Source organism: Triturus cristatus, chromosome 3_2 (genome assembly GCF_964204655.1).
Source record: "Triturus cristatus chromosome 3_2, aTriCri1.1, whole genome shotgun sequence".
NCBI lineage: Eukaryota > Metazoa > Chordata > Amphibia > Caudata > Salamandridae > Triturus > Triturus cristatus.
This window is the reverse complement of record NC_140584.1, coordinates 699,476,168-699,493,002: the sequence shown is the minus strand read 5'-3', so window position 1 is coordinate 699,493,002 and position 16,835 is coordinate 699,476,168. Positions and strand designations below refer to the sequence as shown.

General features: G+C 45.0%; 1 protein-coding gene across 2 annotated transcripts in view; it reads right to left on the bottom strand.

Annotated features, from left to right (window-relative positions):
- DNAH7 (dynein axonemal heavy chain 7) overlaps positions 1-16,835 on the bottom strand; it is a 1,967,826-nt gene that overhangs the window by 1,678,082 nt on the left and 272,909 nt on the right. For both annotated transcript variants that reach the window (XM_085648764.1, XM_085648765.1), the window contains exon 12: positions 3,402-3,674. In XM_085648764.1, coding sequence (XP_085504890.1) covers positions 3,402-3,674 — 273 coding nt within the window. The remainder of the gene's footprint in view (positions 1-3,401; positions 3,675-16,835) is intronic.

Below are 16,835 nucleotides of genomic sequence, written 5' to 3'. Positions count from 1 at the left end.
GGTCCCTCAGTAGGCCTACCAGGGCTGCAGCACTTATTGTGCCACCCTGGGACAGCCATACAAACTGACACCACCAGACCACTACTGTAGTCTGGGTAAGGTGGTGCTAGCATCCCTTACAGGGATATAGGTACTCTATATCCCACCCCATTACAACACATATACTCTCATAGGTCACCCCTATAGCAGGCCTTGCTAATCCTACAAGGCAGGGTGCTGAGGTATGTGTGAGGGGGGACCCCTACCTGAGTAGGGCCTCTCTGCAACCTTTGTAAAATCATTGCTGGGTTGTTTGTTGTGTAGCCATACCATATACTCTTAACCGCATTATAAGTCTATCGCGATAGCGTGATAACTTGAGAATGGCTACACAGAACCATATCGTGTTTGTTGTCAAACATGTAGGAATCCTACCCCCAGGTCAGTCATGGGCATGAGGGCACGATTCCCGCCTGCTAGAGGGGCGATATGGGAAAAGCGGCAGAATTTAGACACCAATTTAAAAGTGCACACGTAGTACAAAATGGCTACAACCAGCCACCCACACGACTCTGGCTGGCTGTTGCTGGGGAAAATCCCAGCCTCGCCAGCTGGACAATAGGGCTCCTGTGGCAGGGAGGTGCTAGCACCTCCCCAGACATGATATGTGGATTGGAACTGGGTGGGTGCACCATATGTTGCCTTTCAGAGTTGCACGTAGGCTGCTACAGCGCCTACATTCTGCATACACCGCCTGGAACCGGTTCAGGGGCATCCTGCCCCTCGCCCAGGCAGGAAACACACAAAGGGGAGAGGGTGTAGCCACCCTTTCCCGCCTCACCTCTCATTGGTGGACACTACTCTGGACACTCCCCTAATCTTGGGGATAAAGGTGAATAACGTGGCCCCAGAGCCTCAGATTAATCTTGGACTTCACATACTTGACCTTCGACGAGCTGCTGCCCAGCTGACTGAAGAAATCTCCCTTGGGGTAAAGGAGTTACCCCCCTGCTTGGCAGGCACCTGAAACACTGCAAGTGCCCGGTTGGAACTTCGCTGCTCCTACGGACTTCGTCGACTCCCAGCAACCTTGAGGTGGGTTTCCAAAGCATCCCAGAGGCCAGTGAGTGTGCACAGCAAGTCTGAGCACCGTGGACCGCGTGGGTGCCGAGATTCCCAATACCCCAGGACACCGGCCACCTCTTGCATAGCACACGACCCTGACCAGTGGGGAAGTTGTGCTTTGGCCCAGTTTTGAGCCAACCACCAAGCAGCAATTGTGCCAAAGATCAGTGCCCTAGCCCCCTCAGTGGCCCGTGGGCTCCCTTTTACGCACTCAATTTTGCTGCCTTCCGCGGTCCCTTGTCTCTCGACTTGTGGGCCCTAGCAGAGGACAATCTCAACTTCCAAGAGTTCCCCTGGTTGCTCCAGGCCTGCTCTACAGTCTCTCCAAAGGAGACCTCTCACAGACCTTGTGGGTCTGCACCAGTAGCTGATTTGCTCATCTTGTGTGGGTTGCGGTTGCCAAGGCTTAGTGGATCCAATCCGGACACTAACACCGCAGCGACCCTCATCCGACGTGGGACAGTTGCCCTCCAGAAGCTGGCCTTCCTTGAAGCCTCCCGGAGCCCATGGCTGCAGATCCAAGCTACACCTCTCTCCACTTGAAGCACCCGACATTGAAGGGCTCTTTCCTTTGAGCTCCCTGGTCACTGTGCCGTGACCCAGACTCTGTCCCCTCTGCTTTCAGGTTCTTCTCTACAAGATCTACAACTTCAATCTTCACGGCATCATCAACGCTTTTGGCTAGCAGCAGTTTTGTACATTTTCCCATTGAAAATCAGCCCGCGACCCGACATCGAAAACGACCTATGCACCCGGCTTCCCTGGGGCAGGTAACAGTGGTACCTCGGTACTCCCGTGGTAGTGGGCTCCTCAAAAGCTTAACTCTAAGTTTTTTACTTTGACCTCCTGCTAGAAGTGTCTTTAATCTGTTTAAATCAAACCGCGACATTCTCCATAGGCTTTAATAGAGATCCCTATAGCAGCTATTTCCACTGCACGCGCCTCCCGTGGGTCCCCTTCCTCATAACCTGGGGTGGATTCTTAAGGGGCCAGCGATCCTAAATGCCCTAGACATTGTCTGTAGAATTATCGTGGTTCTTATACCACTTTTTTAATATATGGTTTGGTCCCCCCCCCCCCGGGGCCCTATGATTCCAGTGCTATTTATTGTATCTATCAATGCTTGTTTGAATTGTAACTTTGCCTCAGCCTCATAAAGAGACTTGTGGGATTCGGTCTAGAATAAATACATATATTTTATATATATATATATACCTGTGTGGACTACTCTTTCATTTGGTCATTCAAGAGGTTATCTATGGTAAAACAATAAGCTTAACACTCCTTCAAGACTTAGCCTGAAGGCTGCTCTCAAAAGCTACCACTAGGATAGCATTCTTTAAAGGTTGTCTTAAACCTATCATCAATAAGAGTAGAATTGGACTGGTGCAAGGTGTCCCCGATAACTAGGAGACAGCATATGCCAGGCCAACTTCTCACATTCTCCAACAGTGGAACCGGTTAAAACACGACAATGGTCCTTATACAGAGTTGGCGTGATGTCCCATTTGCCGTATTGAAAGTGCATTGATGTCAATGACACATTGAAATACGCAGACAGGCTCCTCAGGCAGCTTTTGGCAGATGTTCCGCTCTGTCACATTTTTTAGGAGTCCCAATGTTTTCTCCTTTGATTTTCTTTTCTTACCATGATGGATTGGTGATCTCTGGTGCACCTTCTTATGTGTCCAGTGTTTCTTCAAAGGAGAACAGCTTCTTGTCCTGGAGCAGGTAAGCATCCCCCTGGAAATGGGCCTTGACTTACCCTCTAACACTGCCACTATCTTCTTGGCTTCCCTTTCTCTTTCGCAATAGTCCGGATCCCAAGCATGAAAATAAAGAAGGCTATAGATATGAGAAATGAAGGAGTCACGACCGTCCATCTGTGACATTGAAGTGCTCCGCCTGCCACTGGTGACAATGGATAAAAACAACACAGCCGGTGCCTAGAGAAGATTCTCTTAAGGAATATAGGGAGTGGCCACTGGCTCTTTAAAAAAAGGAATTTACCAAGAGAACCTCGGTTAAACCTGTGCAGTCAGATGAAATCCTATTAAACAAGCAATGCGAGCAAACGGCCTATTGATTGTTTTCCTGCGAAATATGATTGGAACATGGAATTAAAACAACATTTTCCCAAATTTCAATACAAGCCTACTGATCTGGAATTTGACCTTTGCACGCAGCTTATTAACGTACGAATGTTTGTCTATTAGTATAACTTCATGCTTTTTTGGGCCAAATTTCTGTTGACTGTCATGGCATAACTATACAAGCAATTTGGAAGCAAACTTCACCTTTCTAGATGTGTAATTGATCTCGTCGGTGAGCATCTGGTACTTGACGACTTCCCTCATTGTCTCATCGAAGGTGTGTTCTTCTGTCAAGAACTGATCCACGTCCAGGTCTGCCTGCTTGCTGATCAGCGAGTTGTACTTGTCATACAGATTGATATGCTGTCTTGGCAGGCGACTCTCCCTGGCGACCTCTTCTTTGATCTTCTGCTTTTGCTCTTCCAGGATTTCATCTAATATGATTGGCTTCAAAGTGGGATTCTGCTTGTTTCCGGACTTTAAACAAAACAAAGGATTTACTGTTTTTATTTTTTGCAAAAACAAATTGTCAATGAATAATAACTAGTATAGGCATCAGCAAGTGCTAAAAATGTAAACAATTCAATTGCCGCGCATGGCGGGGTTGATTCACAAAATGCAGAGCATACAGTTTTCACCTTGTCAACATAAAAAATATTAAAGCACGGTCTCTATAGCAAGTAAAACCGTGAGCATCAGTTGTGCAATCCAGTATGCATGGCCTTTACTAACAAAACATCTTTTCATACACGGTTGTAGTGTCCTTTCATAACCCGGCATAAAAAGACATAGCTCCCATCTTAGACACTATACTAGTTTGATCGACAGCGGCTTCACACATGCACATACGATAACAGCTCTTTGCTCCCAAATTCTAAATGCTCAAAGGCAGAACACAGTTTTTCAGAAAACAGTCAAAATATGCAGGATATGGATTTTCTTCAAAACACTCCTACCTATCGTTGACCTTTGTTGCAGAGACAACGGAATGAATGTTTCTATACTAGGAGAATGCAGCCCCTCAATGGCAGGCGGCGGCTTGTGCACTTTGTGCAGGGGGCACGTTTGTTGTGATAAGGGTCCTGGCTCGCTAAGCAAGCTGATAGGGGTAGAAGGTGTTAGGAAGAGGCAAAGATCGCTGGTCTGAATGGCGAAACAATAGGACGCAGCCTTGCTTGGATGATGCGTGTCGTTTAGTCAAACTACAACACTGCCCATAGCGCTGTTCGCCTTCAAGTTATGCTGGAAATGGAAAATGTGTCCTGTGGGAGCTCATAAATTGGGTGCAGTGTTGTTCTGGGTTAGTAACAGATGTGCTAACTTACACGGATTCCTCGCAATGAGGAACTTTTGTCTGATACGATGAAGTAAACCAAAGTCTGTGGAAGGGGACTGCATAGTTATTAATTTTAGGAACAGAAGGGCGGTGGATTATATCTGCGAATGGTACCAAAGAGACTCAGAATCAGTAATTCATTATTTTCTCCTGTCCTATTTCTACGCAATTGAGTATCCTTGGCGGGGGGAAAAACATCTAATTGGGGGGCAAAAGGATTGGAGTGTCCCGGGGAATATAACGCTTTCTAACAGGTTTGACGGGCTAATTGGTTTGGAAGATTGCGATTGACTGCAAGATGACAATTGTGTTCGGAGGGCTAGTAATGTAGACCATAATGAGGGTGATGTTGTCAAGAGCATAAATGAAACAGAAAGCTCTGACGCAAACATTGATCCCCAAGTGCTTACATGTAAAATTCTGAGCTGGAATATAGCTGGGTTGAGAAGCAAGTGCAGGGATAGGATTTGGCTGGGTGAGTTAAAGTCATATGACATAATAGCACTCCAAGAAACCTGGGACATAAACAATAATTTCACCATAGATGGGTATTCGCATTTTTTCACTCCTGCGATACAGGCCCAGTCTGGAAGAGCGAAGGGAGGCTTAGCAATATTTTTCTCCCTGAAATTAAATGGCTCATTAAAACAGCTTGTTGCGGCCTGCAATAATTGTCTGATAGTGGAGCTATCACTGCCACAATCTGAGAAACTGCTATTGGTTAACTTTTATAATTTTCCTGAGAGTGAGAGTCTAAATCAATTTTTAACCTGCCTAGAGGGTTTCCTAGTAACTTATAAAGCTAAATACCTGAGCTCTGAGGTTATCCTCATGGGCGATTTTAATATTCATCCAGCGTGTGTTTTTGATAATCTTGAAGGTCCCCCACATTCAGTTCACACGCATTTTGAACACACTAAGCAAGGGGAGGCACTTGAGAACCTCTTGGCCTCCGCGAACCTTTACGAATCTGGGTGTGTCATGGGAGGTCCAAGGGCACCTACTTATAAAGGTACGGACCCGGGCACAGTTATAGATTATATATTTGTGACAGCGTTAGTTTTGCCTAGAGTGTTAATATACAAGGTGGGGACCTCTGCTTTTAGTGATCATAATCCCGTGACTTTAGAAGTGGCCTCGGGGGCCCATTTAAGCTTTATTAAAACAGGGATCATGGGTACTAGGTGTGAGATAATACCAACTGACCAAGGCAGGAAGCTAAAATGGACAAAAGTAATCCCAGATACTTTTATGGGGGAAGTCCTGTCCAAAGTAGCGAGTGAGGTTACCATTTGCTTGGACACTGCTGCAGCAAGTACAACGATTGTGGGGGCTTTTGATGTTATCTGTAACCAAATTAACAGCAATTTGACTATGAAAGTTCATCCTACAATTAATAAAGGAAGTAGATGGTTTGATAACTCCTGTTCTAGGGCACACTCAGCTCTTCTTAAAGCATTGAAAGAGTGCCCTAGAAACAGGGAGCTAGTTAAGGAGTTAAGGAAGTCCTATAAACAGGCCATCAGGGTTAGGAAAAACCAGATTAAAGAAGAGGCATGGGATAAACTTTTGTCCCTGGAGATCCTAAGGGATAGCGGGAAATTCTGGTTAACCATTAATGAGCCCTTCTTCTCGGGAGAAGATAATTCCCCACTTGATTGTAACATTCCTGATGTCCAGTGGATAGCCCACTTTGAGAAGATCTATGGGAGTGAGATGGCAGAGAGTCCGCAAGATGCGATCCTTAATTTAGATTCAGTCCCAGCAGTGGTTTTTCAGGAGACTGAAGTGACAAGAGCAATTGAGGAGACTAGGAAAAACAAGGCGCCAGGACCGGATGGGGGTCCCAGCGGACCTATTTAAAAGTTTCCCTAGATTTTGGGCCAGGATATTGACAAATGTCTTTAATGCTTCTGGTTTGAATTCATTTCCCGCTTCTTGGTCCAACTCTATTATTATCCCAGTCTTCACAAAGGGCCAAAGAGATGATCCATCATGCTATAGGCCTATCTCCTTGATAGACTCTGCGTTGAAAATATTAGGCAGAGTTATTCTGGCGAGGCTGTCAGACTGCCTTGAGGGGAGAGGGATCTTGCCTAATGCTCAGTACGGTTTTAGAACCAAAAGGAGTACGTTAAACCAATGCCTTATCCTACAGCTCCTCATCAGTAAATATACCATAGCAAAAAAGGGTTCCCTTTACATGGGGTTTATGGACCTCTCAACGGCATTCGACCTAGTAAATAGGTCGAAGCTGTGGCAAATTTTACTGAATATTGATATTGACCATGCTTTAGTTAAATTCCTGGCCGACCTTCATTGTGGCTTATTAGCCACTATTCGAGTCACCCAGGAAGGGAGATGTGCAAGGTATTTTAAATCGGAAAGAGGGGTCAGGCAGGGGTGCATATTGGCACCCCTACTTTTTACGCTTTATATAAATGCATTAGAACCTGCCTTGAAGGGAGCAACATTGGATGTCCCGCGTGTAGGAGAAACAATTATACCAGTTCTCCTCTACGCGGATGGCGCGGTTTTACTGGCACGTACTGGTGTTGGACTAAATAAACTGCTGGATAAGTTTGGCACATTCATGGAGTCTTTAGATCTGAAAATAAATGCTAAAAAATCTCATGTAATGATAGTGGGGGATCAAAGTAGGAAGAAAAGAATGATGTCCTTTTTCTGTGGGGGAGATGAGATTAAAAGGGTCCCTGTTTTTACTTATTTAGGGCTCCTATTTGATGAAAAAGGGTCCTAGGGTCCCCAACTGAAACATAAAAGAAATGTATTTGCTAGATCTACGTCAGCCCTTATGGGCTTTTCAAAACGTCTTGGGGCTAGACCCATAGTAGCTATTTTGAAGGTGTACAAGGCTAAGTGCCTTGCAATAGCTACATATGGCTCAGAGATTTGGGGGTATAGCTCACAGGATCATCATATTCAAGTGGTAGAAAATATATTTCTAAGAACCTTATTATCTGTACCACAGTCAACCCCTACTTTTTCGATCCATGCAGAGATAGGGTTGGGTTATGTTTCTGATATATTGAAAATAGCCCCGCTAATATGTTGGCTTAAGACCTGGCTTAATCAGGAGATTACATTGAATCATATGATTCTAAAAGATTGTCTAGCTCTAGACAAGGCTGGTAAAATTCCATGGATAGCATATATCGAATCCACTTTTAAAAAACTTGGACGTCCTGGGCTCTTTCTGGCCCCGAAAACTATTAAGAAAGAAGATGTGGATTTGATAAAAACCGCCATGGCTAACCTTCTATCTTTTGAAAGGGAGGAAAGAGAGTTGAAAAAACCTATGGTAAGACTGAATTTTAGGTTAGTGAGCTCACCAGGATTGGAGCCTTACCTGAAGTTAGTTACACGTCCTTTCCATCGGTACCTGTTAACCAGATTCCGATTTAACATAATTCACCTCACTCTGGGAGATTTCCCTAAATGGGGAATACCGGACAATGCTGAGCCTTGCAAGTGTGACAAATTTTCATTACAAGATACTCTGCATTTTGTTATGTTCTGCGAGTATTATGCAGACATTAGGAAGAAGTATATGATTTCAGTATTAAGGGGAGCAGGGTTTGTTCAGGTTAGGCCGGCACTTATTTATCTGCAATTGTTGAGTAGTGCCCGGATTATTTTCCATGTTGCAAACTTCCTAGTGGCAGCCGTGCGGATTAATAATACGAAGAAAAGAGTAGATCCTATTGACGCTGTAGTTTGTTCATGATTGATGATGTGGTTTATTTCTAGTCGTTTGTATATGGATCTGTCTGCTATTTTTATGCGCAGTATTTTAGAATGGACTTTTAAGGAATTTTAATGTACATTTTAATTTTGGATTTGCACAAATGTGTTAAATATTGTATCCGTGTCTTTTTATGATCTTAAATTATCGAATAAAAGTATGTGACTGACTGACACACTCAATGTGTGACAGACAGTTCAGCAAGATTCATTTACCAATTTAGCAATATATATTTATTAACAAACAATACCTGTTACCCATGTGGCCCCAAATTACCCTTGCTACCCCAAAGCCCATACCCACTCTAAACCCTAAAAACCCCTTAGCACCCTAAAAACCATACCCACCCTAAACCCTAAAAACCCCTTACTACCCACAATTTCATACCCGTCCTAAACCCTAAAAATACCCTTACCATCCAAAAAAGCCATCCCACCGTCAACCCTAAAATGACCCTAGCCACCCGAAAACACATCTAATTGTGCTGGCCTGCCTGCCGGCACTCTGCTCGTGCCCCAAGTGTTCTCCAGGGAGTACTGTTTATGTCCCTGTCTTTACTTTCAGCGCGTGGTTAAGCACTGCTCAGCATCTTGGGGTATGGACATAGCGTATTTGGAGTACTTTGCTGCTGGGTACCCGCATATTCATCTGCAGCCGGGGCTCTGCTATGTGGCCCCAGGCAGGGAAGTAACGGCACCCAGGCACTGAGAACTCCCGGTCCGGAGTTCCTCTGCGTTGCAGGGGCAGCGCCAATGTGTGTGCAGGGGAAGTGCTAGGCCGTGGTGTTTAGGCTCCCAGGGTGCCACGCTCTCCGGAGTCAGAGAGATCGCTGCATAGCCGGGAAGGCCCTGCCTCGAAGACTCCTGCCACGTCAGAGCTGCTTCACCCCACCCACAAAGGCCCCCGGGGCTCGGCAGCAGGAGTCCCGGCCCGGGGTGGGAAGCCTGCTGTCCTCGCTCAGTGTGACGCAGAGAACTTCGCATCTTGAACTACCGAGACCTGGGGAGGGCTCCCAACACGGTGGTGTTGACAAAGCAGAGTCCCGCTCCTTCTCCAGGTGAGACGCACCAGAGGCATCGGGATTGCTTATGGCCTGCCACAGGGCTGACTCAGGTACGGGCCGGCTGCCCCATTGCACCGATCAGCGCAAGCGCACCGGAACGGTTCGAGCATGCTGGCCCAAGGGGAAGAACCATTTAGCAGTTCTATATCCCCGCATAGCCTTTAGAAAAACGCTGCCTTTGGTTCAGCAGCTACTCCGCACAATCGCGGGCAGCTGCCTTTTGGGAAATACCTTGGGGATACTTGTGTGTGGATACTGTGGGGTGGAACCTCAACTGAGATCCCTGATTCCTGCATTTAAAGGACTCCCCTGGAATCCCCATATTCCCCGTAAGAGGGGCACAGAGGCTCCTGTGCCCCACATTTTGATGGGAGTTACCCTATAAAGTATAATAGGTGTGCAGGAAGTTGCACCCTATGTCTTTAGGGTAATGTTTGGTAACTTGTGTTTGCATTTCTTGGTACGACCAAACTGCTACATTCTATGGCCTGATGTGTTGACAGGTTTCGAGCTGATCCTTTTAATGACAGGATACTGGGTATCATTTTCAGGACCCACATATTATGTACAGTAATGATATTTTTATAACATGTGCAACCTATAAGTGTTACTGGATTGCCCTAACTTGTGTTGCGATGGCAATTGCCTGTTGGCAAAGTGATGTATGGCCTAGGTGGTGTCATGACAAGTGCCTAGTGGCACAGTAATTTTTGTGATTATGTTCTAAAGTGTTTTATGTACAATACAAAGGATATTTTTATATAACCTTGTGTGGAGTCTCTTTTTGTGGTGTGCCTAGTGTGTCACTGTTGTGTGAGTGTGTCACGCAAATGATTTACACATTGCCTCTGGGATAAGTCTGACTGCTCTGCCAAGCTGCCAAGGGCGTGAGCAGGGGTTATCTTCGATGTGTAACTCCCTTACCCTGACTTAGAGTGGGGGGTTCTGCCTGGCTTTGGTGCATACCCTAGCCAGCCAGAAACCCTATTTCTAACAAGAATAAAGTAAGTGTGTGCTGCACTACTGTCTGACTTTGAATGGAGACAATTATTATGACATCTTCATCAAGTTGTTAGGTAGAATGCTTTGCAACTAATAGACAAATGCTATAGCGGAAGCTATGGCACTTCCATGCTCCAGGACTCCCCCCATGTGGACTGTGCTATTTTCCCTGACTTTGAGGGTGAAGGGACATTGCTAACATTTAGGAATGGCAAGGGGAGAGGGAGAGAAAGGGCTGCTGAAACGTTTGTACTGTTGTTCTTAGTTCGTAATGTCACAGCCAGTGGTGAGGACATGCGCAGTATACTCCTAGATCAGCATGCTCATAAATCCCTTCAGGACACGAATAGACAGCTATCTGACACCATAGACCTGCACATGATCCCAGATGGTAAACTTCTTAACCTGGAACATTCTGGGGCCTAACAATCCCTGCAAAGCTCTGGAGGTCCTTGCATACTGAGATCGACACAATATTGATATAACCATGCTCCTGGAGACCCACTGTTCTCCCATGAGCCATCCAACCTATGCCTCATCCTGGGGATCACACTTTTCCTCTTATTGACCTACCCACATGGGGGGGTCACCCTCATCAGCATGATGATCAATTTGACACTGATAGAATACATTTCAGACTAGGCTGGTAGGATTACTGTGACGGCAGGCACACTAGACGCATAGTGCATACTGTTAACTTGTATGGCCCCAATATAGACGACCCAGACTTTTTCAGAGACACCCTACAACTGCCCTGCTAAATACAGGGAATAACCGATGGGGAGTGGAGTTTAACTTCATGTTCTCAACAATATTTGACAGATCATCTGAGGTGGTGTGATCTGCTGCGAAAGCCCACCAAACCCTTACACACATTATGCGACTATGTGACCCATTTGATGTTTAGAGAGAAGCCCACAGCACACTAGTTGAGCACACCTTTTATTCCCCAGCACATGATATGTCTTCCTGACTACATGAGTGGTTAATCTCAGGGGTACTTATGCATAAAGTCAAAAGTGTGTACCTACTTCCAAGTACGTTATCTGATCACTCCCGGGTAAAGCTAATGCTTCACAATCCTAATCCCTATCACCATTTCATACTTGGAGACTCCAGGGTACTGAATTATGAGACAAGGCTTTCTAATGCAAAGCGAGGGAAGCCATACCGAAATATTACCGCCTAAACTAACATACTGTGGATGACATTGTCATGCTCTAGGATGCCTTTAAACATACATTCACAGCATATGTATCACTAAGAGTTTGGGTGTCCTTAAATTGATTTGCAATTGTCTCTCCCAGTGTGAACAAGAACTCCGTCAGCTGGAAACTAGATACACTGTCTACAAGGATAGAGTGACTTTAGCTCAGCTCCAAGAACCACTGACAGACTATATAGATGAAGCGGATCATGAAGTTCTGTATCTGAGGCGGAGGGGGTAGTGAGGAAGTTTGTTGAGAGTGACAGACCGGGCAAGGAAACTGGGTTTTAAAGCATCACTACTCTTAATTGTGGTGCAAACAGGGTCACATCTGACCCAACCCATATACTGAATGAATTTATTCAAGACTATGAGCTCCAATACATCTCTAGAATCAACAGGGAGAGGTCTACATTGTAGGAGTATTTAGATCAGGTGGCGCTGATTTGGCTGGACGATGAAACCAGGGCAATAGTAAACTCCCCCCATAATATTAGAGATGACAAGCAGGCAATTAGGAGCCTGTCCAGTGGCAAAGCCTCAGGAGGCGATAGTCTCCCCGCTGCTTTTTGTAAGGTATGTATAGATGTATTTATTTATTTAGTGTTTTGTATAGCGCAAACATGACCCCGTAGGGTATCAGAGGGCTTCACAGTTCAGAACAAGGTAACTTTTCCGGTACAGAGTCCCGTATAGCATTTATTATATTCCAGTCCAGTTCAAAGTTGACACGTCTATTTCTTTTGATAACTGCTTTAGTACGTACTCAGGCTCTAAGATTATAGGGAACATGACCTCAAGGGAAGCAAGTCTTGTGTCCTTGAGCAAGAGTATTTGGGCGAGCCATGTGCAGATGCTCTGTAATGCTTATGGTAGGAATTTACTCATTAAGAAGATTTTGGTTTCTTTCTTGAATCTTGCGTGGTTGGTTAGCATTCTGATGTCTGGAGGTAGCGAGTTCCATATTCTCGGTGCTGCATCTGAGAATGCTCTGTTGTAAGTTTTTTTTATTGTGGAAAATCGGTGGTTTCAGCACTAAGTCTCTGGCGCTCCTTGACTGTCTGTTTTCCCCAGAGATCACCAGTTTCTGCGCTAGGTATCTTGGTGACTTGAAGTGTAGAGCTTTGTGTGTTATGCACACCAGTTTGAGCTGAATTCTGGCTTCATAAGGTAGCCAGTTTAGTGCTTGCAGAGAGATGTGGTCGAATTTTTTTGACCCTGTTATGAGCCTTGTTGCTGCGTTGAGGCAGGCTTTTAGAAGTGCTGTTGCAATTTTGGGGAGCCCAGAAAGTGTTGTGCATCCGTATTCGATCCTTGAGATTACTAATGCTTAAACTGGCATTTTGAGGTCCACCGTTTCGATGAAAGCTTTCAATTTCTTAATGTAGCTCAGGTGAAATCTTGCACTTTTAGCCAGCGTGTTAATGTGTGACTGCATGGTTAGGCTTTGGTCTAGTGTTATTCCTAGAGATTTGGTTGAATCTACAATGATCCGGGTGCAATTGAGTGCAGTGATCAAATTAGTCCATTCTTTTATAATGGGCGGGCTTTTGGTGGGAGAAATTAGGAGGAATTCTGTTTTTTTCGCGTTTAGTTTAAGCTGATTGCTTGTTAGCCATTGCATCGTTGCCCATAGAGCTTTGTTCATTGTTCTGATCTCCTCTAAGGAGGAGATCTTAAGGTAAATCTGAGTGTCATCGGCGTACATGTGGAAAAGGATGTTGGCACGGTGGAGTATGTCCGTTAGTGGTTCCACATATAAGTTGAATAGTGACGGGGAGAGGGTTGCTCCTTGTGGAACCCCTATCTGGATGGTGGATGATGTTGACAAGTTTTTATTCAACAGAAATCTTTGTGATCTGTTCCTCAAGTAGGTCTTCAACCATTCAAGAACGTTCTCGGAAAAACCCATCCTGTTCTCCCGACATTCTAGCAACATTTCATGGTTAACTATGTCGAACGCGGATGATAAATCAAGCAAGATTAACAGACATGCTTTGTTTTGGTCTAGAGAGAGTAATGCATCATCTACTATGTGCAGAATTGCCGTTTCCGTACTATGGTTTGGTCTAAATCCTGATTGGCAATCGTCTAGTAGTTGGAATTTAGATATGTGCTGACTTAGTTGTTGCTGAACATATTTTTCAATCACTTTAGCTAATAGGGGAATGTTGGATACTGGCCGAAAGTTGCTAGGTTCAGCGGGATTCTCTGTCGTTTTTTTTATGATAGGAATGACTTGTCCCATTTTTAGACAGTCTAGGATGGATCCTTGAGACAGGGAAGCATTGACTATCGATGTACAGCTGGGGATGATCTCCTTGTCTATGTGCGGCATAAATTTCGCAGGGAGGGGGTCATTGAAGTGATTGTTAGGCTTAATGGCCGATAATGTTTTTAGGATGTCGTTTTGGTCATATAGCTCAAAAGTGGACCAATGAGCTTTGTTTTTGGGTAAAGAATCGTTGGGCATTGGCGGGCTATTTGGTTGAGAGGCATCCCATGTAGAAGCTGCTGACTTAAGCTCGCATTCCCGGGACGTGGCCTAGGATGTACAGAAATTTGCGAATTCCTCACAGCTAATTTGAGATTTTGTCGCTTCTAGTGCGGATTTGTACATTTTGTTTGATTGTTGTTTAACCAATTCAAATAGTTTCCGAGGTCTGTTTTTCGCATTTTCCAATTCCGTTCTGAAGAATTCTTTTTTTGACTTCAGAATATTTTTAGCGTAGGCGCTTCTGGTTTTTCTTAGCAGTTTTAGCTGTGGGGTTGACGGTAGCTGCCTCTATTTCCTTTCTGCTAGTCTCAGTTTACATCTTTCTTCATTTAGCGTGTCGCTGAACCAGGGTTTTTTAATCTTTGTCCAATGTTCGTTTTAGTTTTAATAGTGCAATAGTGTCCATTATCTGTGACATCTTCGCATTGTAGTGCTCCGTGAGTTCGTTGGTGTTTGTCATATTTCTGGGAGGGGGAAGATCTTTCCTGCATAACAACGCCAGTTTCCCCTTGTCCACGTTCCTTGTGGTCCTCACCCATTGTTTGGGTTTGATTGGTTGAGTGGTTCTTTTCTTTAGTTCTCTGGGAATTTGGAAGGTTATTATGTGATGATCTGACCAGTCACAAGGCATGATTGAGGTTAAGCTCACCGCTTTATCTTTGGATATGATCCAGTCTAGTGTGGAGCTTTTCACATGTGTTGTAAGCGTGCAGGCTTGCACTAGGTCTTGATCTGCTAGGACATCTTTGATAATGTTTACCTGGCTGTCATTAGGATTGTTCCAGTGTAAATTGAAGACTCCTAGGAATATGTCATTGGAGTGTGGGGAGGGGTTTGCTGTGATGATCTCGATTAAGTGGTCAATAAAAGGTTCATTCTTGCCTGGTGGGTGATAGAATACATGAAGCTTGCATAGCTGTTGCTCGTTGTTAACTATGGAGAGTGCGAGGTATTCGCATGAGTCAGTAGGGTCGGCGGGCAATGGAGTAACCAAGAGCTCCGAGCGATGAATAACTGCAATACCACCACCTATTTTCTTTATCCTGTCTTGCCTCACAATGAAATAGTTAGGGGGCACCAGTAGATCCAAGCATGGCAAGGAAGATTCTGTGAGCCATGTTTCCGTTAGGATCGCGATGTCGATCTGCTGACTCAGGATAAAATCAGCAATGTCTGACGCGTGTTTCACTGCTGAGCGGCAGTTGATTAGTAGCCCGTGATCTTTTTCTGAGAGTACTGGATGGGGTCTTGCTTTGGGTTGATAAGTGTTATTTGCTTCGGGTTGTTCACATTTCATTTTCTGTCACTAGGCCTGACTTCTCTGAAGGAGTTGATTGGGACTGAGTTGATTACATGTACTTTGTTCTCGTTGCAAGGGTTAGTTGCGGCCATTGACGTCTCGTAGGATTGCAGTAGTACTTGCGTTTCCTCTTCTGATAGATATTCTTGCCCAAGGCTCTTGGAGATCTACAATGCTGCGATTATAAAAGGGAAGCTTACCGCATTCCACTATTGATGCTGTCATAATGGTAATGCTGAAACCTAACAGACCTACCAAGTGCTTCTCATACAGACCATTATCGTTTTTAAATACAGACAATAAAATTGTTTCTAAAATCCTTGTGCCACGTCTCCAGCCAAAATCAATTTTTGGTGATACTGCACCAGTTGGGGTTTATACCACATCACTCTACTGAATTTAATCTCCGAACATTAATGGCCATACTACACAAGGTAGATCTCCAGTAACCAGCAGTCGCAGTGCTGCTTGCCACAGAAATAGCATTTGATTCCTTATAGTGGCACTTTATGATGTAGACGCTGCGCAGACTAGGGCTGGGCAATTTCTTTATATCTTTAATTCAACTATTAGACACTTCTCCAAAAGCGAGAGTTTGTGTGACTCAAACTTATTCACAGTTATTTGATAGCGGCCGAGGCACGTGTCAGTGCCGTCCTCACTCCCCTTTCATTCTTGCACTTTTAATAGAGCCACTTGCCTGCTGTGCAAGGGAAGTGCACATTGTGGGCTGTGCCTCAGAAACAGATCGTTAATCATTGTGTTATATGCGGATGACGTGGTTCTCTATGTGCAACACCCAGAGGAGAACCTATCTCCCATTGTAAGAGAGGTGGTTTGGGGGTTACAGATAAACCGGCCTAAATCCAAGATCTTTCCCCTCATGGAGTTCCACACAATACCTGCCCTGGAGTATCTGCTACAGTGGAGTCTAGATGGTGGTCGCTATCTGGGAGTGTTGGCATCCATCCCACAACTATGATCACTTGATTCGTAATCATTTTGGCACTCGAGCAGATAATAACTCAAAGAGATCGATGGATTCGGTTCCCGCTCTACTGAGAGCGAAACTATCTCTCTTCAAAATGGTAAAATTACCAGTGTCCGTACCTATTCGCTAATATCCCTGTTGCGTTGGCACTTTATATCTTCCAAGTCCAACCGTCATGTCAGATCTCGCTCCGGCTGATTTGGCTTGAAGGGCCAGCCACGGGATCCGTTGAAGTGTTAACCAGTCCATTACAGACTGGAGGTCTGGCATTATAGGACTTCTAAACATACTATCTTGTCGCACAGGCTCATTATTTAAAGCACTAGACCCTGTCCCAAGCAGTGCAGATGCACGTCGGAACGAAATGTGCACTAGCTCTGACGCAATACTGGGGCAGGTTCTCGCGCCCGACGCACAACACGGAAAGATGTAGACATCCTCGAGCTACATGCCGGGCGTGCTGGGAGCTAGAAAAG